The 24429-nt window shown below is 44.4% G+C and overlaps 1 protein-coding gene across 1 annotated transcript in view; it reads left to right on the forward strand.

The window, feature by feature from the left end:
• The window catches only part of dcc (DCC netrin 1 receptor), an 868461-nt gene that overhangs the window by 691317 nt on the left and 152715 nt on the right, over positions 1–24429 (forward strand). The window contains exons 13-16 of the mRNA XM_078241787.1: positions 100–241; positions 7516–7626; positions 15528–15722; positions 17370–17465. Of these exons, the coding sequence (XP_078097913.1) occupies positions 100–241; positions 7516–7626; positions 15528–15722; positions 17370–17465 (544 nt within the window). The remainder of the gene's footprint in view (positions 1–99; positions 242–7515; positions 7627–15527; positions 15723–17369; positions 17466–24429) is intronic.

Below are 24429 nucleotides of genomic sequence, written 5' to 3' on the forward strand. Positions count from 1 at the left end.
ATACGAACATTATCAGTGTTAAAAGGAGCAGTTATTCTATTGCAATTAAGTTTGATTGAATATTGATGACTAAAATTCAGAAATCTTTCTGTTTTCCAGAGTATAAAGGTCAGTTGGTTGCCGCCACCACCCAATATGCAGAATGGTTTTATTACCGGATACAAAATTAGGCACAAAAAGATTGGCCGTAGGGGTGACATAGAGACCCTGGAACCCAACAATCTTTGGTACCTCTTTACAGGTGAGATTCAGTCTATCCAAAGCATGGTCATTTTTATTGACACTTCCTGCTGTACTAGGTCATGCTCTTCCATAATCACTTCCCCATACTGAACTTGGTCCCTGATACCCTGAGTGCCTGAATTTTAATATCTGATTTTACAGCACTTCAGTCCAGCCCTACATCACCCTGAACTTCCTGTACCATTGAATCTGGCCTTCTGGATCCCCTATCTAACCCCTCACATCAGTATTGGTAAGAAGTTTAACAACACCAGGTTAAAGTCCAACAGGTTTATTTGGTAGCAAAAGCCACAAAAGTGTGGCTTTTGCTACCAAATAAACCTGTTGGACTTTAACCTGGTGTTGTTAAACTTCTTACTGTGTTTACCCCAGTCCAACGCCGGCATCTCCACATCAGTATTGGTAGCAGAGCCTTTAGCTCTCTAGATCTGATATCCTTTGGCTCTCTCTACATCCTCTTCCTTTCTTTCTTCTCCTACTTTTCTAATCTTGTCAGCCTATCATTTGGTTCATCCTGCTAATCTCTCCTTTCTTGGCTCTGTGTCCATTTTCCACACATCAGTCTGAGAAGTGAAGTTTTGACTCATTCTTTGAATCTTGAGGAAGAGAAAAGTAATCCAGATAAAACACAGCTCGAGTTGACTAGGATTCTGAAGTAACTTGAATTAGAAAAGAAAATTAAAACACTTGAACTTGAAAGAGAGGGAAAAGAGAAATAGAAAGGGACATATGAAACCTGAATTAGACTTTCAAAGGGAGAGGGAGGCCAGGAAATTTGCATTGGACAGAGAAAGGCTTTGGTTGCACAAACAGGGAGTAACAGGCATATTGGATGATTGATGGGTCAGGTTTACCTTCTGGTTTTCATTTCGCAATGAATAATTCACCTAATACCTAAATTCAGTGAGGAAGTAGTTAAAATACATTTTGACTCATTTGTAAAAAATGCTACCAAGTTACATTCATCCAAAGAAATTTGCACAATTTTATCACAGAGACTGAGAAAAACATTGTTCAACTCTTTCAGCCTGTAGATTATTATATGGTTAAGAAAGCTGTGCTTAATGCGAATGTGTTAGTCCCAAAAGTTTATAGACAGAAGTTTAGAAATCTGAGGAAGAGACAGAATCAGACTTATGGAATTTGCCAGAGAAAAAGAATGTTTGAGTGATGGTATAGGGCAATGAACCATGACCAAAATTTTGAAAAACTTAGAGAGAAGTTGTTAATGGAAGAATTTAAAATCAGGAATCAGGTTTCTATCAGGAAGAGCACAAAGTTTCTAAAATTAGAGAGATGGCTGTTATGGCTGATAGTTATGAATTATCCCACAAACATATGGATGGCTTCAAACCTAGCTTTGCAAAGCCACACAGAAACTGCAGAGATAAATAATAGTGAACAAAACACAAATCGCAATCAGAGGATAGCAGAATTTTTTAAAAATCCTCTCAGAGTAATGAAAGAGACAGTGGGGGAGATAAATAAGATTCAAGGATACCAGCATGTTACTTTTGCCATAAGACAGGGTATGTGATTGAGTTGTCACTGCTCAATGTCTGCTGGTGAGGGGGGTTTCAGATATCTTTGCACATGCACAGTCGACAATGACAAGATTCAATGTGCTAACCATCGCTTAGATAGTGAGCAGCTATGATTGGCTTATGACAGCCCTTTACAACACTGGCAAAGCCTTTCCTTTTTATGTACCTGCAGTGGTGTAATATTCTGTACATTAGCTGTCCAACGTTGACATGTGGTATTTAACTGCAGTATTAGTTATGAATTCTAATGATTAATGGTCATGTTATCAAGCTGAAAATTATAATCACTAATTCATCTGAAGACAGTGAAACATTAGTGTGGAACATGGCCTTTGTCTGTGATGCTCCACATTCTGTAAATCATTGTCACACATGTCACGTTCGTATTAAAGGGCAACATCAAGTGAGTATAAAATATGAATGGAAAACGGGCCGTATCTAAAAAATCTACTACACAAAAAGTGACACTAATAGGCTGATTATAAAAAATAAGCACATCTTAGAGTTTTAAGAGCTTTGTGTTCTTCAACATGGAAAAGTAGGGCAGAAGGGTAAGGGAGGCGCAGTGGTGATTCCACTGCACTGGAGCTGTGAGGTATAACTATGTTGTTGCCACCGAGACTCTTGTACCCTTACATATACCCTGGCAGAGCAAATAAGAGCATTCATTCATTTTAACACAGCACTGTATGGCCGACCACCACTGGATAGCCCAGGCACTGTGGACATTGGCCACTTACACTCACGCAGGGTTGGTTTCCCTGCTCCCTCTCTTCCTCCTCTCAGCTGGGTACAGTATATTGCCCGGACCTCGACATGGTTCAGGAAGAATTTGGCTCTGGACCTTCACCTCCACTTCCAGACATCGCCATGGTTCCTTTCACAGTGGATATTTCAGCGCCCTTTAAATATGGCACCCATAGAGGACATTGGGCCATGCGCAATCCACCCCACCCCACCAAACAAGATGCCAGCACGGTAGCACAGTGCTTAGCACTGCTACCTTACAGCACCAGGGATCCCGGTTCGATTCCGGCCTTCGGTAACTGGCTGTGTGGAGCTTGCACATTCTCCATGTGTCTATGTGGGTTTCCTCCACAGTCTAAAGATGTGCAGGTTAGATGGATTGGCCATGCTAAATTGCCCCTTAGTGTCCAAAGATGTTTAGTGGGGATTTTCACAGTAGCTTCATTGCAGTGTTAATCTAAGCCTTACTTGTGACTTATAAATAAACTTTTACTTTAAATTCATGGGGGTTATGGGAATAGGGCACAGGGGAAGGCTTGGGTGGGATGATATTTTGGAGAGTTGGTGCAGACTCAATGGACTGGATGGCCTCTTTCCGCACTGTAGGGATTCTGTGGCTCTGCATCAGGAAACCAACTCCCAGCTGCAAAATTAATAACGCCAGGGCCGGAAGATAACACAGGATTTCCAGCCGGCCTTCACAGCGGGAAACACTCCCCGTCCCCATCCCCATCACAGGACATAGTCCCAGATGGGAGAATTCCACCTGCACATAGAGACGTACAATGTTTGTATTTAGTGTGATACACTAGACAAGTATTTCACTTGTATCGAATATGGTACATCCAATCAGCACTCCTTGTGGACAACATTTATACCGGAGAGATTCACAATGTAATTGCAAGTACTTCTAGGAATGTTCTTCTCTATTTCCTTTTAAATGTTAATTACATCATCCTACACACTCTTGTTCCTCCACTTCCCATGATCCCCAAAGTGTTTAAGTGAGATTGTCTCCTGCAGGATCTCATAACTGGCGACACGGTGGCACAGTGCTGCCTCTCAGCGCCAGGGACGTGGGTTCGATTCCCGGCTTGGGTCACTGTCTGTGTGGAGTCTGCATGTTCTCCTCGTGTCTACGTGGGTTTCCTCCGGGTACTCCAGTTTCCTCCCACAGTTCGAAAGATGTGCTGGTTAGGTGCATTGGTTGAAATCTCCATGAGTGTGGTGACAAGGGGATTTTCACGGTAACTCCATTGCAGTGTTAATGTAAGCCTACTTGTGACACAAATTAAATGAAGTTTTTAAAACCCACTCCTTCAGTTCTCCTTCCGACAATCTAAATGCTTTAAAACAAAAACATGATGATACTTGGTTATTAATTTTTAATTTGGTTCATCCTCTCTCCTACATTTTTCAACCTCGGTGTTGTTCTCCACTTTATGCATTGGATCCTCCGTAAATACTTATCACTTGAACAGCTGCACATCTTCCTGAGGCAAAAGAAAATTAATATAGGCTGTTATCTCCTTCAGTATTGTAATTTTTCCTCATCTCAAATACGTCTGTTTTGCTGCAGTGGATATGCAGCTTATTCAGTATATCAAAAAGTATGTGTACAACACATGGGCCATGGCATGTTTAACATCCACTTCAGCCACCAGAATAGAGAGATAAGAGTCTGGTTTTGCATTATACTCATTAAATATGTTCATGCAATTAATTTTGATGGCACGCACTCTCAATCTATTTTGGGGAGCTAAATCCATGAGGGAACTAAATTTACATAGATGTGACCTTGGAACTTACTCCGGTGATGGCCAATGTTGATTCCACAAGAGTTTATGAGTTCCTCATGGAGGGAGACTACACCTAATGGAGTAATTTGGAGTAATTCCCTCCACCGTGAAGGCCAACCTTTCTGCCCAGTCTGTGGGGAGTTATGTCCGGACTCCATGTCCCCGGAAAGTGAAGAAAACAAACAGATATTGTGAAGGTGTTGCAATTACAAGAGAAAGAAATGTTTCTTCAGGCTTCAACCCTTTACCCACAGCTCTGTCCTCCCCACTTTTGCCTTATGTGGTTGGTCGGCTGCTCTAGCAGCCCCAGCAGCACCCAAATTCAGTCGTCCCTGATGTGTGCAGGGTACCCCTGCTTGATGAGCCTCCATCCTTACCCCCCTTCTCAAAACAACCCTTTCAAAAATAACCTTCTCACTCTGACTTGCATGCATTTTGTGAAAGTGGAGATGGATTGAGGCCCTCATTGCCACTTATATCAGCAGTTAAAGGCCTCAGAAGGTTTAAGGGTGGATGACCCTAGTGGGTAACTTATCTACTCATATTATGGCAGACAGGGCAGGTGTAGAAAGCAGGTGGGCTGGGCATTCAGCATATTTCATGTGACCCCCACCCTCCCGCCAAAAACATGTTTGCTTTCTTCACTTTCCGGGGACATGGAGTCCGGACATAAATCCCCACAGACTGGGCAGAAAGGTTGGCCTTCACGGTGGAGGGAATTACTCCAAATTACTCCATTAGGTGTCGTCTCCCTCCATGAGGAACTCATAAACATGGTGGCAGGAAGCTGTAAAATCCAACCCCCCCCCACATTCAATAATAAACAGGGCTTCTAACTTCATGATTAGCAAGTTACAGAGTGGTTCAGGGGCAGCTCCAAGAAAATTCCTAAGCATTATTCTGAGCACGTTGTCGAAAGTTTCTCTTCAGATTTGGATAAATAACAGTGCTGTCAAGGTCATAAGGAGATGGTACTTAGCAGAAAGGTAATCTAAAATATAGAGACCAATAAATCTATTCCAAGGACAGAAGGTACCCAACAGTATAAGAATTACCTCTTATGAAGCACCACTTTCATAATACACTGAAATGTCAGCCTAGATTGTGCAGTCAAATACTTTAGTGAGGCAATTGTTATCAGCTAAGCCAAGCAAACACTATGGGGGCGATTCTCCCATTCCGACCCGCTAATTTTTTGGCGGGTCGATTCGGGAGACACACATGTGCCGATTTGCGGGATTCACGCATGCGTTCCTAACGCATGCGCATCTCCCACCGCCAGAAATTCAGCACAGTCAGGACCACACAGGAAACCGGCGGGAAGACCAGGTAAGTCACTTTAATCTATTTTTAATGTTATTTGAAAGTCATTATCGAGCCCGGAAAATTCAGTCCCAGATCCGAAAATCCAAGCATCTCCCACCCCGCCAGTACAAATTCACTTGGGCAAGGTTTAGAGTAGCTCCCCACTTGTGGGGAACTAGCGGGAGACCCCAGTGGAGGGAAGGGGATAATCAAGGCCCTCCAGGGGGTTGGGCGGCAGGGAGTGTTCTGCCCCCTGGGCATGGGCATGCTGGCAGTGCCAGCCTGTGCCCCCTGGCACTGCCCAAGGGGCAAAGTGCCTGTGCCCAGGGGGCACCATGACACTGTCCACTGGGCATTGGGCAATGATATGTGACCTGGGGCGGGGCCAAGTGTACGGGACCAGCTGGGGGCAGGGCTTAGGAAGTGATCGGTGGGTGTGGGGGGTTCCGCTGGTACTCTGCATTGGGATCCGGTCAGGGCTGGAGGGAGGCCAGTGATTGGGGTGGGCTGGATGGGGTGGTCTGCCTGGGTGTCTGCCTCCCATGAGGAGGTCAACTGGGGGATCCTCACTGCTGGGGGCCGGGGGGGAGGAGGCTGGAGATCGGGACGCTCCGGGACGAGGGTGGGGAGTCGGGGCTGGCTCGGGAATGCTTTTGGGGGCCACGATCAACAGCAGTGCGAGGGTCCCAGGTTGGCCAGCGATCGAGCTGGCCAGCAAACTGCAGGCTGACAGTTCGGGGCCACTGCGCATGCGCAGAGTTCCAGGACTGTCTAACTCTGGCGCGATTAGGCCCAGCCCCCCTACAAGCTTTTAATGATACTCCCCATTGTGACCTCTGCATTGCACAGAGTGTGGGAGATTCGAGTCTGAACTCCCACTGATAAAACAATTGTGATTTACACCATTTTTCCCGCCAATTCAGTACTGAGACTTTTTTTTGGGGAGAATTGCCCCCTCACACAGCACCATGGCCAATGCACACACTAAGCATGATGACAGTATGCAGAATTGGTGACATAATGCCCTAGCTCCTAACTGTGATAAGGGGTCAATCATTTAGGACTGGGATGAGGAGACATTACTTCACTCAAAGGGTTGTGAGTCTTTGGGATTCTCAGAGAGCTGTGGTTGCTCCATTATTGAATCCATTTAAATCTGGGATAGACAGATTTTTCTCAGAATTAAGGAATATGGGGAGCAGGTGGGAAAATGGAGTTGAAGCCCGGGATCAGCCCTGATCATGTTGAATGGTAGAGCACGCTCGACGGGCCATATGGCCCACTCCTGCTCTGAGTTCTTGTCTTCTTGTATGTTCATGTCACACAAGATTCTGTGCTAGCCATGGATCCTTGCAATTTCTATTCTTACATATGCACAATATACATCCTAATAAGTGCGTCAGGGCTCAGTGACCGAGGCTCTTCTCAGTGAAGAGTGGTAACTGGTTTAATAAAATAGCCCACAATTGTGAAAATGGAAACCTCTTCCATTGATGTCTTGTCAACTCCAATAATAACAGATTTCTACAGAGTAGATCTTGACTCTGCGTCACAGTGTAAAAGAGCTGACAGTGAGTTGGCAGCATTTTTGCATCTATTACTCAATTTATTTCCACTCAGTTCAGTAAACAAAAATCAGCAGAGATGTAAATTGTGCCGCTGACTCACTATCACTCATTTTACACTATTGCTCAAAGCCAAGATCTACTCCTACGTGTGCACTAGATGTTAGGCCTCAGTTCATATTCAAAGGAGAACAGATGACTACAAGGCTTGTCAGTTGATCTAATGCTTCTTGTCTGACATATAAATTATGTAAAAACAAGTAAACCTCTAATGACAGTTTGCATTAACCGTTGTCATCGTTTGATTGATAGGTCTGGACAAAGGAGGGCACTACAGTTTTCAGGTTGCTGCCATGACAGTGAATGGAACCGGCCCAGCCTCCGACTGGTTCACAGTGGAAACTCCAGAGAATGATTTAGATGGTAATAATCCTTTCAGAAAACTTTAATATACCATTTACGGCATGGAACTGTGGTAATTGAAATGATAGCCAATAGATCATCAATAATTTGGTAGTCGGTGGTCAAAGGTTATGATTTTGCATGAAGATCAACCAAGAGGGGAATTGAACAGTGACATCCTCATACAAAGGATGTAACTTGAGTGGTGAATGCATTAACTCGGTGGCACAGTGGTTAGCACTGCTGCCTCACAGCGCCTGGTACCCAGGTTCGATTCCCGGCTTGGCTCACCGTCTGTGTGGAGTTTGCATGTTTCCCCCGTGTCTGCCTAGGTTTCCTCCAGGTGCTCCAGTTTCCTCCCACAGTCCGAGAGACATGCTGGTTAGGTGCATTGGCCATGCTAAATTCTGCCTCAGTGCATCCGAGTGTGGGGACTAGGGTGTTTTCACAGTAACTTCATTGCTGTGTTAATGTAAGCCTACATGTCACACTAATAAATAAACTTAACTCGTGGAGCATGAGACAAAAGCCATAAGTGATTAATAAATTTATCAGAGGCCAGATTTGTTGTATATAATATATACTGTCATTAGAATGCAGCTGAGCATATCTACCAGTTTGAACGATAGAGAAGTTACAGCACAAAAGGAGGCCATTCGGCCCATCTTGTCCATGCCAGCCTGAGGACACCCAGGTGCCCTTTCTAATCCCACCTTCCTGCGCCCAGCCCATTGTCTTGTTTTTTTAAATTCGTCCATGGGATGTGGGTGTCGCTGGCTGTGCCAGCATTTAATGCCCATCCCTGAGGGCATTTAACAGTCAACCACATTGCTTTGGCTCTGGAGTCACATGTAGGCCAGACCAGGTAAGGACGGCAGATTTCCTTCCCTAAAGGACATTAGTGAACCAGATGAGTTTTTACAGCATTCGACAATGGTTTCATGCTCATCATTAGGCTTTTAATTCCAGTTCTACTGAATTCAAATTTCACCATCTGCTGTGGTGGGATTTGAACCCAGGTTTCTATTGAGCACTTTCTTTTGCCAGGCCCTGTGAAGGTTATGGAACAGCAAGAATATTTAATCATGAGCTTTCGCTAAACACTATAGAATCATAGCACTGTACAGTGCAGAAAAGGTCCTTCAGCCCATCGAATCTGCACCGACACTAAAGACTGCTGATCCCATTTTCCAGCACATGTCCCGTATCCTAGAATATTACGATATTTCAAGTGCTCATCCAAATACTTTTTAAAGGTTGTCAGGTTTCCGGCCCCCACTCCCTTTTCAGGCTGCGCATTGTAGATTTGCGCCATCCTCTGAGTGAAATTTATTTTTCTCAAATCCCCTCGCATTTTCCTTGCACTTACCATAAAACGATACCCCCTCATGATTAAACCCTCAACCACACCATTGAGTGGACATGGTGAATAGGAAACAGCTTGGTTGAGGAATTAATCATGAGGGGGTATCGTTCCAGGGTAAGAGGCAGGAGATTGCAAGGTCAGAGAATCGGGCCTGAATGCTCCAACTGTGTGTTCTTTCTTTATGTATTACTAACAGTACATTTGTACAGAGAAATTCCTGATTTTATAGGAATAATAAGATGAATACAGATCCAGAAAAGCAAGTGTGTGCGTGTGAGAGAATGGTAAACTCTAGATTTAATGATAAGCTGAATGTATGGTGATGGAGGCCCAAAACATTGGTGGGAACAACTTTGATCTCCTGCTCTGCTGTGATCCAAAGCTACAATAGGGAGACAATAGGGAGACAATTGTAGAAGCCTGCCACCCCCTACCCCCCCCCCCCCCCCCCCCCGCCCCCCCACTTCCTTGCACAGCTCTCCTTCCACACTGCACCCTCTTTGTCAGGCTGCAACAAACTCCCAACTCCATTCCGGCCTCACCTCGCACGCCACCCCCTGTCAAACTTTGAACCTTTGTTGCGGTGGCTGCATGAATCCCACAGCACAATGCTGCCCAGATAGACACTGGTGAGTGGCACTGGGAGGAAGGAGACCCCTTGTACTCCACAACCCCAGATTCAGTACTAGTCAACTCAGTACACAGGAAGGTCCATGAAGCCAGCAGCATGATGGTGAACATGGAACAGCATAGCACTATGGCAGTAATGCATTCACCCCAGAGTCCCTCACAAACTGAGGACCAACTTGTGCATGCCATTCTTTAGCAATCAGGTTTTAGACTGATGTAACTTCATGCTTGACGCAAGATTGGGTGACCTGCCAGGAGGCTGATGGGTAGCTGTTTTAAGTGTGCCTGTGAAATGCAAATTCATGCAAATGGCATTCACACCACCAGCCAGCGGGAAGACCGGCTCACCATTAACTCACCATTGGGAAAATCACAATGTGATTTTATGCCAGCGGCTTTCCAATTTTTATTTTGGTTTCCGCTTGATTCTCCACTCCCACACGCCACCAAATCCGCGGGGGTGGGATGATAAAATTCCACCCTTTGTGAAAGGTAAGAAGCAGGATGATTCCTTCCTGGTGTGCACAGACAGAACCAAACTAACAAATTCCACAGCCTAGAACCTTTTGCAGAAATCCCATTTTGCAGGATTAGATTTGAAATGTTTGAGCTGTGTAGGCAAAAATCATGTAGAGTCATGGAGAGTTACAGCATGGAAACAGACCCTTCGGCCCAACTTGTCCATGCTGCCCAGTTTTAACCATTAAGCTAGTCCCCTCTGCCCGCATTTGGCCCTTATCCTTCTGTACCCATCCTAGCCATGTAACTTTCTAAATGCTTTTTAAAAGACAAAATTGTACCCGCCTCTACGACTACCTCTGGCAGCTTGTTCCAGACACTCACCCACCATCTGAATGAAAAAATTGCCCCTCGGCACCCTTTTATATCTCTCCCCTCTCACCTTAAACCTATGCCCTCTAGTTTTAGACTCCCCTACCTTTGGGAAAAGATGTTGACTATCTACCTTCTCCATGCAACTCATTATTTTATAAACCTCCAGAAAGTCACCTGTAAGCCTTCTACGCTCTAGGGAAACAAGTCCCAGTCTATCCAACCTCTCCTTATAACTCAAACCATCAAGTCCCGGTAGCATCTTGGTAAATCTTTTCTGCACTCTTTCTAGTTTAATAATATCCTTTCTATAACAGGGTGACCAGAACTGTACACAGTATTCCAAGTGTGGCCTTACAACTTCAAGACGTCCCAACTCCTGTATTCAAATTTCTGACCAATGAAACCAAGCATGCCAAACCAAGTCACCTTCACCACCCTGTCCACGTATGACTCCACTTTCAAGGAGCTATGAACCTGTACTCCTAGATCTCATTGTTCTATAACTCTCCCCAATACCCTACCATGAATTGAGTAGGCTCTGCCCTGATGCGATCTACCAAAATGCATCACCTTGCATTTATCTGAATTAAAGTCCATCTGCCACTCATCAGCCCACTGGCCCAATTGATCAATATCCCGTTGCAATCCTAGATAACTTTCTTCACTGTCAATTATGCCACCAATCTTGGTGTCATCTGCAACTTACTAACCATGCCTCCTAAATTCTCATCCAAATCATTAATATTAAATAACAAATAATAGTGGACCCAGCACCGATCCCTGAGGCACATCATTGGTCACAGGCCTCCAGTTTGAAAAACAACCCTCTACAATGACCTTCCATCTTCTGTCATCAAGCCAATTTTGTATCCACTTGGCTACCTCAACCTGGATCCCATGAGATTTAACCTGATGCAGCCTTGTCAAAGGCCTTGCTAAAATCCATGTAGACCAGGTCGACTGCACTGCCCTCATCTACCTTCTTGGTTACCCCTTCAAAAACCACAGTCAAATTCGTGAGACATGATTTTCCACTCACAAAGCCATGCTGACTATCCCTAATCAGTCCTTGCGTCTCTAAATGCCTGTAGATCCTGTCCCTCAAAATACCTTCCAACAATTTACCCACCACAGATGTGAGGCTCACTGGTCTGTAGTTCCCAGGCTTTTCGCCGCAGCCCTTCTTAAACAAAGGCACATTTGCCACTCTCCAATCTTCAGGCACCTCAGCTATGGCTGTCAATGATTCAAGTATCTCTGCTAGGGAACCCACAATTTCCAGCCTAGCCTCCCACAATGTAATCGGATACATTTAATCAGATCCTGGGGATTTATCTACCTTGATGCGTTTTAAGACATCCAGCACCTCCTTCTCTGTAATATGTACATTCCTCAAGACATCACTGTTTATTTCCCCAAGTTCCCTAACATCCATGCCTTTCTCAACAGTAAATACTTTTTGATTTGATTTGATTTGATTTGATTTATTATTGTCGCATGTATTAACATACAATGAAAAGTATTGTACCAATGAGAAATATTCATTTAGGACCTCACCCATCTCTTGTAGATAGATGACCTTGTTGATCCTTAAGAGGCCGTACTCGCTCCCTTGTTACTCTATTGCCCTTTATGTATTTGTAGAAGCCCTTTGGGTTCTCCTTTGCCTTATCTGCCAAAATAATCTCATGTCCCCTTTTTGCCCTCCTGATTTCTCTCTTAACTCTACTCCAAAAACTCTACACTCTTCAAGGGATCCACTTGATCCCAGCTGCCTATGCATGTCATATGCCTCCTTCTTCTTCTTGACCAGGGCGTCAATATCCCGAATCATCTAGGGTTCCCTACCTCCACCAGCCTTGCCCTTCATTCTAAAAGGAATGTGCTTTCCCTGAACCCTGATTAACAAACTTTTGAAAGCCTCCCACTTACCAGAGATCCCTTTGCCTGCCAACAGACTCCCTCAACCAACTTTTCAAAGTTCCTCTCTAATACCATTACAATTGGCCTTACCTCAATTTAGAATTTTAACTTTTGGGCCAGACCTATCAGTCTCCGTATCTATCTTAAAACTAATGGAATTATGGTCACTGGTCCCAAAGTGATCCCTCACTAACACTTCTGTCACCTGCCCTTCCTTATTTCCCAAGAGGAGGTCAGGTTTTGTCCCCTGTCTAGTCGGGCCATCCACATACTGAATGAAAAATTCCTCCTGAATACACTCAACAAATTTCTCTCCATCCAAGCTTCTATTAGTATGGCTGTCCCAGTCAATGTCGGGAAAGTTAAAATCCCCTACTATTACCACTCCTGTTTTTCTTGGAGCTATGTGTAATCTCCTTACATATTTGCTCCTCAATTTCCCGCTGACTATTTGGGGGCCTGTGGTGAACCATAGATGGTTACCACTATGGGTACTGAACCATAGATGGTTATCACTATGGGTACTTGTACATATGTTACTCTTGTTACTGTTGGGGTTAGGGTTGGGGTGTTCCACCTGTTGGTATTGTTCTGTGGTACACTCCGGTTGGCTCCGCCTTCCTACAGGAGTATAAAGGTCACTGCACTTCCTAGTGACCCTTTAGTCTGGGATTGTATTGTTAAGCAGTAAGCTCCATTCCTGTTGCTAATAAAAGCCTTTATTTCCCGGGTACGATCCAGCCTCCCGAGTGAATTAATCGCGCATCAGGGCCTATAGTACAATCCTATCAAAGTGATCTCTCCCTTCTTATTTCTCAGTTCTACCCATATCAGTGGGCGAACCCTTGGATATATACCCTCTCAGTACTGCCGTGATGTTCTCCCTAATCAAAAATGCAATTCCCCCATCCTCTCTTACTTCCTGTTCTATCTTTCCTATAGCATCCGTATCCTGGAACATTGAGCTGCCAGTCCTGCCGCTCCCTTAGCCATGTTTCAGTAATAGCTATAATATCCCAGTCCCACCTACCCATCCATGCCCTGAGTTCATCTACCTTGCTCTCTACTCTGTTTTCTCAGACCATCTGTCCTGTAATGTTCTGTAAACTCTCCCTGTGTTTTATTTCTCTTAGCCTTACTGGACCCATTCACTGAGTTCTCCACAGTCTCTGTACCCTATTTTTTGATTTTTGTCTTTGATTTCTCTGCCTTCCACTTTTCCCCTTACTGCTTTTTGTTTCTGTCCCCACTTTACTTCCGTCTGACTTCCTGCAATCGGTTCCCATCCCCCTGCCACATTAGTTTAAACCCTCTCCAACAGCACTAGCAAACATTCCCCATAGGACATTGTTTCCAGTCCTGCCCAGGTGCAGACTGTCCAATTTGTACTAGTCCCACCTCCCCCAGAACCGGTTCCAATGTGCCAGGAATTTGAATCCCTCCCTCTTGCACCATCTCTCAAGCCATGTGTTCATCTTAACTATCCTGACATTCCTACTCTGACTAGCACGTGGCACCGGTAGCAATCCTGAGATTACTATCATTGAGGTCCTACTGTTTAGTTTAACATCAATGTTTAATGTCCATTGAGATATCTATCTATCTATCTGTTATAATCAATCATTAAAGGGAAGCTTGTTAAAACTCTAATTTAAAGGAATAAAAGTTGAAAAATAAGAGCTGCATGTCTGTCCCCAGTGGCAAGCAACTGTAGCTTCTGTAAAATCTGATTGGAATTCAGATTTCGTCAATCGATGGTGAATCTATCTGAAGCCATAGCTCATCCAAGCCAATTCCACAGAGCCTGCCAGCTTTATAATATGTTTAACTAGAATTGTGTAAACAGTCCTACTGTGTAGTTAGCAAAGACTCCACTGTGGTACCATTTACAGACACAGGGTCGTGGGAAATACAACTGTGATTTTGCAGTATGAGCTGCCTTCAGGCAGACGTCCATGCCAGGAGTGCTCATTTGGAAAATCAATTTAAACTGTTATTAAACTGGATTCTTCCTGTGGCTTTTATGATCTAGCGGGAGTATTTAAAGAAGACCAGGGATTCCTCCTGGTCACCTGACCAATTTTCCTACCTCAGCCAACAAGATCACAAAATGATTTAATGGTGCATCTCATTATTGTTTGGAGGATTTTGCTGACATAGAGGCTATGCATTTGTGTGCATATTGACAGTCAATTTAGGTGAGGGGCAGAAGGCTTAGGGGGGATGCGAGGAAAACCTTTTTTTTCCCAGAGGATGGTGACGGTGTGGAATGCGCTGCCTCGGAGGGTGGTAGAGCTGGGTTGCTTCACACCCTTTAAAAAATACCTGGATGTGCACTTGACACAGCGTAACATTCAGGGCTATGAGCCAAGTGCTGGCAGATGGGTTTAGGTGGAATTCAGGTATTTCTAATGTGTCGGTGCAGACTTGATGGGATGAAGGGTCTCTTCTGCATGATTTGATTCTGTGATTAGGTCAAAAATAATCCGTTGCATGAAACATTTTGGGGCATGTCAATGATCAAGGGCACAAAATGTAGATATTATGAAGTAAGCCTTTATAAAAACAGCCGTGTTCAAAACACCTGCATGGGAAGTAAAATGAGAAGGATTTATTTTCTTAAAATGTGTGTTTCTTTTCAGTCATTTTATAAAATGGACTTGAAAATAATGGGGGCGATTCTCCCAGCAACAGCAGCACAGCGGGCTGGGAGACTCAAGCGGAGGCCGTGTCGCAGCTACCCGCTGGGCTCCAAGACCTCTGCGTTTTCCCGGTGCCATCAGCTCCATGCCAGAAATCGGCACGGAGCTGTATAAATTATGTTAATGCTGATTTTAATACAATTTACATTCAATTAGCGAGCCCGGGACTGAAGTCTCCGGGCCTGCTCGTCTCTCTCCCTCCCCCTGCTAGGAGTGTTCACTCCAGCGGGGTTTACAACAGCTCCCCACTAACGGGCAGCCCAAACCCGCTGGAGTGAAGGGGGGGCCATGGAGGCCCACCAGGTTGTTGGGGGTAAGCTAATGGGTATTGCCAATTCTGGGCGGGCAAGGCTTGGAGAACAGCATTCTCCGTTGGCCTCGGGCAGGATCGTACGAAACGCGGGCGGACGCGCCGGTAAAATTCCACCCTATATGTCTTAATAGAAGAATTTCTTCTTAAACCACAGAATCCCAGGTTCCTGACCAGCCAAGTTCCCTTCATGTCAGGCCTCTGACCACAAGCATCGTGATGAGTTGGACTCCACCTTTAAATCCAAACATTGCGGTCAGAGGTTACATCATTGGTTACGGAGTGGGAAGCCCCTATGCTGAAACTGTGCAAGTCGACAGCAAGCAACGCTACTTTTCCATTGAAAATCTAGGTAAATATTATCTGTACCTAGTCATTTGGAGAAGAAATGGAAATACTAACTTTACATCTGGCACTAATACCTTTAACAGCGAATCTGTAATCTGCAAATATTTTTGCAACCATGAAAGAATAAGCTAGAATGTTACAAATCTCACATAATCTACAGCGACGCAAGCTCAAATATTGTGGCATAGTGTCACTGCATTTTGAGTCAACTGGTTTGATCTCAACACTCTAGTAATCTATCACATAACATCTGTTGTGAGAAAACAAATATAAACTCCTCCACATCTGAACTCACCCCACTTGAAACAAATGAACTGGTTGTTGAGTTCATTTCCAATTTATGGGACTTTGCTGTGTGCAAATTAGCTGCTGATTTTGCATTAGAACAGTGATTATATTTCCAAAATGCTTCTTTATTCATTTGAAGACGCAATAAACAACATATAAATAAAGTTCTCATGTAATATAGGCACATTGGCCTTGATTCCCGAGCAGTAATTCAGCGAGGTGAGCACCATGTCTGTCCACAAGGGACCGCAGCCAACTTCAGCTTGTTTTAGTACGTGAACCTCATGGGATTTTAGTATGAGGGCTTCTGGTGGGAAATAGCTGCATGACTATTAGACTTGTACAGGTTGGAGGCAGCAACCAGGAATTGGAGCAGCAAATTCTTTGCTGTAGTAAGAATTGAAACAAGGATAATTTTGAAGCAGAGGAAGAGAGTGGTAGTACTTTTTACTAAGCGAGGGCAGTCCCATGGACGATAGGTGGTAAATAGGCATGAAATGTCCAATTATGTCCGGTTGCAAAGTGTTTAAAAAGTAGAGACAGGGATATCAATGATAAAGGGCGGGATTCTCCAATCTTATCTGTACCTGCCCCCATTGCCAGTGAGCATGTGGCCTTTTTGAAGAGGGTATATTGACAGCAGCTTTTGAAGGGGAAAGGGATACAATGCACAAGGAGTTATTGGTGATATCAGCACTAGAATAAGAGAAGGAAATTGAATTTTTGTTTAGTAGATGGTGGAGGGATGTAGGGAGCAGGAGGTAGAATGAAGATCAGGGTTCATGCCAATCTTCCATTGAAGTTATAGCAGGACACCCGGAGAAATCCCTGGAAATTCTACTTCCTGCCGAAGACAAACATCATTAACTTTGCACCTGATCCAATTATCAGAGGTTTCTAGGCAGTTATATGGATATTTCCTCCTCCTGGCCTATCACAGGTCAGTGACTACAGGAGAAGAGGCAGAAAACAAATGAAAGAAACATTTCATGATGAAGGTATCTAAAAGAATACACATAATGCACAGGTCTAACTTTGTTAGAATATTATGGTACTTTAGGAACTAGCACTCATTCTTATTATATTCTATCAAAGCAATATTTTTGGCAAATTTTGACAGTGACCTATATTAATTGGATCGACTTTTACAAATGACTTCTATTTATTTGTTGCTCCATATCAGGTAGTGAAACACTATATACCTGTGCATCTGTGTGGGGATGAATTAAGACACACATTTGTTTAAAAATCAGCACCTAAAATATTGCACTTCAAACTTTCAGACCCTTTATTTCACACAATATCCTGTTATTAGCAAGAAAAATGAGAAACACTGAAGTTAATATTGTGTTTTCTTTTGCAGAGCCAAGCTCGCATTATGTTATTTCCTTGAAGGCCTTTAACAATGTAGGGCAGGGGGTCCCTCTGTATGAGAGTGCCACCACCAGGGCATTATCAGGTAGGTAATACTTGGAAGAGGCATTCACACTGTCAACATTGATCAAACAGAATTCTTATCCAGGCCTAGATGTGCAGTAAGAACCATTCCAGAATATTTCCAGCAGAGAGTTGCCACACAATCTCGTGCATTTCCTCAAATTAAAGTGAATTGGGAAATATTCAATGTTCCATTATTTGGAATTCTACTGTTCCAAACACTGCAATACATCTAAAATATTGCAAGAGTTTTAGTATTTTAGATATATTGGCAAACCTTAAACCTTCAACAACTTGAGTGCTTAGGACCAGAGGGAATGAGAAAGAGGTGAAAACAGGCTGATGGATGGATGCTGAACATATGCATCAAAATTATATACATTTATTTGCTGCAGATTTTCTCAAATCCTTACTTTTATCATAGAATCATAAACTCATACAATGCAGAAGAGGCCCTTTGGCCCACCGAGTCCACACTGATACATTAGAAATACCTGAACCCCCACCTAATCCCATCTGCCAGCACTTGGCCCATAACCCTGAATGTTATGATGTGCCAAGTGCTCATCCAAACACTTTATAAAGGATGTGAGGCAACCCACCTTTACCACCCTTCCAGGCAGCATATTCCAGACCGTCACCACCCTTTGGGTAAAAAAGTTTTTTCTCACATCCCCCTAAACCTCCTGCACCTCACCTTGAACCTATGTCCCCTTGTGACTGACCGTTCAACTAAGGGGAACAGCTGCTCCTTATCCACTCTGTCCATGTCCCTCATAATCTTGTACACCTTGATCAGGTCACCTCTCAGTCTTCTCTGCTCCAATGAAAGCAACCCAAGTCTACCCAACCTCTCTTTACACTTAAATGTTCCATCTCAGGCAGCATCCTGGTGAACGTCCTTTGCATCCCCTCCAGTGCAATCACATCCTTCCGATAATGTGGCGACCAGAACTGTACGCAGTACTCTAGCTGTGGCCTCACCAAAGTTCTATTCAACTCCAACATGAATTTCCTGCTTTTGTAATCTATGCCTCGATCGATAAAGGCAAGTGTCTCATATGCCTTTTTCATTACCCTACTAACATGCCCTTCTGCCCCTTCAGAGATGTGTGGACAAACATGCCAAGGTCCTTTTGTTCCACAGAACTTCCTAATGTCCTATCATTCATTGAGTACATTTGGAATTTACATTTGGAATATTGTGTGCAGTTCTGGTCACCTCACTATAAGAAGGATGTGGAAGCGCTGGAAAGAGTGCAGAGGAGATTTACCAGGATGCTGCCTGGTTTGGAGGGTAGGTCATATGAGGAAAGGTTGAGGGAGCTAGGGCTGTTCTCTCTGGAGCGGAGGAGGCTGAGGGGAGACTTAATAGAGGTGTATAAAATGATGAAGGGGATAGATAGAGTGAACGTTCAAAGACTATTTCCTCGGGTGGATGGAGCTATTACAAGGGGGCATAACTATAGGGTTCGTGGTGGGAGATACAGGACGGATATCAGAGGTAGGTTCTTTACGCAGAGAGTGGTTGGGGTGTGGAATGGACTGCCTGCAGTGATAGTGGAGTCAGACACTTTAGAAACATTTAAGCGGTTATTGGATAGGCACATGGAGCACACCAGGATGATAGGGAGTGGGATAGCTTGATCTTGGTTTCAGATAAAGCTCGGCACAACATCGTGGGCCGAAGGGCCTGTTCTGTGCTGTACTGTTCTATGTTCTATGAGTACTTCCTTGTCAAATTACCCCTTCCAAAGTGTATCACCTCACACTTTTCATGGTTAAATTTCATCTGTCACTTTTCTGCCCATTTGACCATTCCGTCTATTTCTTACTGTACCCAAGACATTCTGCCTAACTGTTAACCACCCGGCCAATTTTTGTGTTATCCACAAACTTACTAATCCTACCCTCCTGGTGTAGTCATCTGTGTCATTTATATAAATGACAAACAATAGGGGGCCCCTTTAGTGACTGGAACCATGTGTCTAGTGGATCTACTAGACACATGGTTCCAGTCACTAAAGCAGCCTTCTGTCATCAACCTCCGTCTCCTACAGTTGAGCTAATTTTGAATCCACTTTATCAAATTACCCTGTATGCCATGTGAATTGTCTTCTTTAAGACCATAAGACCATAAGACATAGGAGCGGAAGTAAGGCCATTCGGCCCATCGAGTCCACTCCACCATTCAATCATGGTTGATTTCAACTCCATTTACCCGCTCTCTCCCCATAGCCCTTAATTCCTCGAGAAATCAAGAATTTATCAATTTCTGTCTTGAAGACGCTCAACGTCTCGGCCTCCACAGCCCTCTGTGGCAATGAATTCCACAGACCCACCACTCTCTGGCTGAAGAAATTTCTCCTCATCTCTGTTCTAAAGTGACTCCCTTTTATTCTAAGGCTGTGCCCCCGCGTCCTAGTCTCCCCTGTTAATGGAAACAACTTCCCTACGTCCATCCTATCTAAGCCGTTCATTATCTTGTAAGTTTCTATCAGATCTCCCCTCAACCTCCTAAACTCCAATGAATATAATCCCACGATCCTCAGACGTTCATCGTATGTCAGGCCTACCATTCCTGGGATCATCCGTGTGAATCTCCGCTGGACCCGCTCCAGTGCCAGTATGTCCTTCCTGAGGTGTGGGGCCCAAAATTGCTCACAGTACTCCAAATGGGGCCTAACCAGTGCTTTATAAAGCCTCAGAAGTACATCCCTGCTTTTGTATTCCAAGCCTCTTGAGATAAATGACAACATTACATTTGCTTTCTTAATTACGGACTCAACCTGCAAGTTTACCTTTAGAGAATCCTGGACTAGGACTCCCAAGTCCCTTTGCACTTTAGCATTATGAATTTTGTCACCGTTTAGAAAATAGTCCATGCCTCTATTCTTTTTTCCAAAGTGTACGACCTCGCACTTGCCCACATTGAATTTCATCAGCCACTTCTTGGACCACTCTCCTAAACTGTCTAAATCTTTCTGCAGCCTCCCCACCTCCTCAATACTACCTGCCCCTCCACCTATCTTTGTATCATCGGCAAACTTGGCCAGAATGCTCCCAGTCCCGTCATCTAGATCGTTAATATATAAAGAGAACAGCTGTGGCCCCAACACTGAACCCTGCGGGACACCACTTGAGACCTTGTCAAAGGCTTTGCTGAAATCCATATAAACTACATCGACTGCACTACCCCCGTCTACACACCTGGTCACCACCTCAAAAAATTCAATCAAATTTGTTAGGCATGACCTCCCTCTGATGAAGCCATGCTGACTATCCCTGATCAAGCTTTACCTCTCCAAATAGAGATAGATGCCCTCCTTCAGAAGTTTCCCTACCACTGATGTGAGACTCAATGTCTGTAGTTCACTGGTTTACCTCTACAACCCTTCTTAAATAGTGGAATCATTTTAGCTGTTCTCCAGTCATCTGGCACCTCTCCCTGGGCGAGGAATTTAAAATTTGGGTCAGAGCCCCTGCAATTTCCTCCCTTGCCTCCCACAGCAGCCAAGGGCACAATTCATCTGGACCTGGAGGTTTATCCACTTTTAAGGCTGCCAACACTTCCAATACCTTGTCCTTCCCTATGCCAATTTGATCAAGAGCCTCACAGTCTCTCTCCCAGAATTTCCTACCATTGTCCTCATTCTCCTGGGTGAAGACGGATGTGAAGTATTCATTCAACACTCTACTAATGTCCTCTGGCTCCACTCACAGATTGGTCCCTAATGGACCCTACTCTTTCCATGGTTATCCTCTTTCCATTGATATACCTAGAATTAGGTCCAGTAAAGCTCTATCCCTTGTTGGACCCTCTACATATTGATCTAAAAAGTTCATCTGTACACATTTCAAGAAATCTACTCCATCCAAGTCCTTAACACTAGGTATATCCCAGTGAATGTTGTGAAAGTTGAAACCACCTAATATAGTAACCCTATATTATTGTTTTTACACACCTTCACAAATTGAGCACATATTTGCTCCTCAATATCCCTCTGACTATCTGGGGGTCGATAATAAACACCTAACAATGTGGCTGCCCCTTTTTTATTCCTAAACTCTACCCACAAAGCTTCATTAGATGCCCCCGCCAAGATATCATCTCTCCTTCCTGCAATAACTGACTCCTTAACTAATAATGGAATGCCTCCTCCTCTTTTACCTCCTCCTCTGTCTCGCCTGTAGATTCTATATCCCAGAATGTTGAGTTACCAGTTGTGTCCTTCCTCTCGCTTCATCGGCCGTTTTTAGCATGCCTGGTGCACACCTCGCTCAAGGGGGGGTAGTCCATCCCGGTCACTGCATACCCCTGAGGCAGTGCTGACCCTGACTGGGGCCAGCTAATCACTAACCAGTAAGATAAATACAGCCTGAAACTGAACCAAAGGCTCTGCTAAATAGGAGGAGGAGTTTGTATGTCCCATTTCTCTGCTGTCTTGGATTAAATTGGTTACACCCCTGGCTAGGTTGGCACGCTGACACAGTGGTTAGCACTGCTGCTTCACAGCGCCAGGGACCCGGGTTTGATTCCTGGCTTGGATCTCTCTGCACGGTGTCTGCACGTTCTCCCTGTGTCTGTGTGGATTTCCTCCGGGTGCTCCGGTTTCCTCCCACAGTCTGAAAGACATGCTGGCGAGGTGCATTGGCCATGATAAATTCTCCCTCAATGTACCCAAACAGGCGCCAGAGTGTGGCGACTAGGGAATTTCACAGTAACTTCATTGCAGTGTTAATGTAAGCCTTACTTGTGACAAATAAATAAACTTTAACATCCTCTGTGATGGCTACTATATCACACTTCTACATGCCAATCATCACCCTCAACTCATCCATTTTACCAGCGACACTTCTTGAGTTAAGGTAGAGGCCATCCAGCCTCCCCCCTTGAAACTTAATACATCTGCATTCCCTCTGACATGTTTATTTTATTGTTGTCCCCCTCCCCCTGTCAAATTAGTTTAAACTTCTCCCAACAGCACTAGCAAAATGTCCCGCAAGGATGTTAATCCCGTTCTGGTTCAGGTGTAGACTGTCCCACTTGTACAGGTCCCACCTTGCCCAGAAATCGTCCCAGTGATCCAGGAATCTAAAAGCCTCCCTCCTGCACCAACTCTTAAGCCATGCATTCATCTGCACTGGGAGTAATCCAGAGATTACAACCCGAGAGGTCTTGCTTTTTAATCTACTGCCGAACTCCCTTAATTCTTGATGCAAGACCTCATCTCTCTTTCTATCGATGTCATTGGTACCAACATGTACAATGACCTCTGTCTTACCACCCTCCCCCTTCAGAATGCCCTGCAGTTGTTCAGTGACATCCCAGACCTTAACACCGAGCAGCATAAGCTGCTAAATTTCTTAGGAACTAATTGCAACTTGCCAAATGAAGAAAATATATCTGCTGCTTTAGAATCAAGAACAAATATCCAGACCTTGAAGAATTAAAAGATTTCTTGTGGAAAAGCCAACCAGTAAAAACATGATGAAGTAAATGATCAGGATTACTTGCCTGAAACTCCCTCTCATTATACCTGGAAATATTTAATATTAGCACTAGGTTCAACAAATGGATAATTGTTCTGTCTATTGCTATCTCTAACTGAATTAACACAAATTTCAACAAGGGTTCCTCACTTATTTGAAGAACAATTTAATCTCAATGGAACTGGAGAAGATTCCATTTGCTAAGGAATTACCCTTTTGCTCCAGACACACATTAGATGAGCATTCATTTATTACAGAGGTCACAATATAATTTTCAGCAGAAGTGTTCATCCCAACTAGTTCATCTCTCTGCACCTCCCGATAGTCTCCCTGTTAAAACATTTCCCTGATTATTGGATGATTCACTACTCTGCCCAAACGATCAAGCAGACTCTGCTATGTGAGGAAACACTGCCTGAAATTGGATGTGAACTGATCTTCTGCAACTTAACCCATAAAGAAGTCTCACAACACCAGGTTAAAGTCCAACAGGTTTATTTGGTAGCAAAAGCTACTGTCATTCGGAGCGCTGCTCCTTCATCAGATGAGTGGGATTTCAGTTCACAAACAGGGCATATAAAGCCACAAACTCAATTTACAAAATAATGGTTGGAATTTGAGTCTTTACAGGTAATCAAGTCTTAAAGATACAGACAATGTGAGTGGAGAGAGCATTAAGCACAGGTTAAAGAGATGTGTATTGTCTCCAGACAGGACAGTTAGTGAGATTTTGCAAGCCCAGGCAAGTCGTAAGGGTTACAGATAGTGTGGCATGAACCCAAGATCCCGGTTAAAGCCGTCCTCATGTGTGCGGAACTTGGTTATCAGTCTCTGCTCAGCAACTCTGCGTTGTCGTGTGTCGTAAAGGCCGCCTTGGAGAACGCTTACCCAAAGATCAGAGGCCGAATGCCCGTGACCACTGAAGTGTTCCCCAACAGGAAGAGAACACTCTTGCCTGGTGATTGTCGAGCGGTGTTCATTCATCCGTTGTCGTAGCGTCTGCATGGTCTCCCCAATGTACCATGCCTCGGGACATCCTTTCCTGCAGCGTATCAGGTAGACAATGTTGGCCGAGTTGTAAGTGTATGTACCATGTACCTGGTGGATGGTGTTCTCACGTGAGATGATGGCATCCGTGTTGATGATCTGTCACGCCTTGCAGAGGTTGCTGTGGCAGGATTGTGTGGTGTCGTGGTCACTGTTCTCCTGAAGGCTGGATAGTTTGCTGCGGACAATGGTCTGTTTGATGTTGTGCGGTTGTTTGAAGGCAAGAAGTGGGGGTGTGGGGATGGCCTTGGCGAGATGTTCATCTTCATCAATGACATGTTGAAGGCTCCGGAGAAGATGTCGTAGCTTCTCCGCTCCGGGAAGTACTGGACGATGAAGGGTACTCTGTCCGCCATGTCCCATGTTTGTCTTCTGAGGAGGTCGGTGCTGTTTTTCACTGTGGTGCGTCGGAACTGTCGATCAATGAGTCGAGCGCCATATCCTGT

Source organism: Mustelus asterias, chromosome 1, assembly GCF_964213995.1.
Source record: "Mustelus asterias chromosome 1, sMusAst1.hap1.1, whole genome shotgun sequence".
Classification (NCBI taxonomy): Eukaryota; Metazoa; Chordata; class Chondrichthyes; order Carcharhiniformes; family Triakidae; genus Mustelus; species Mustelus asterias.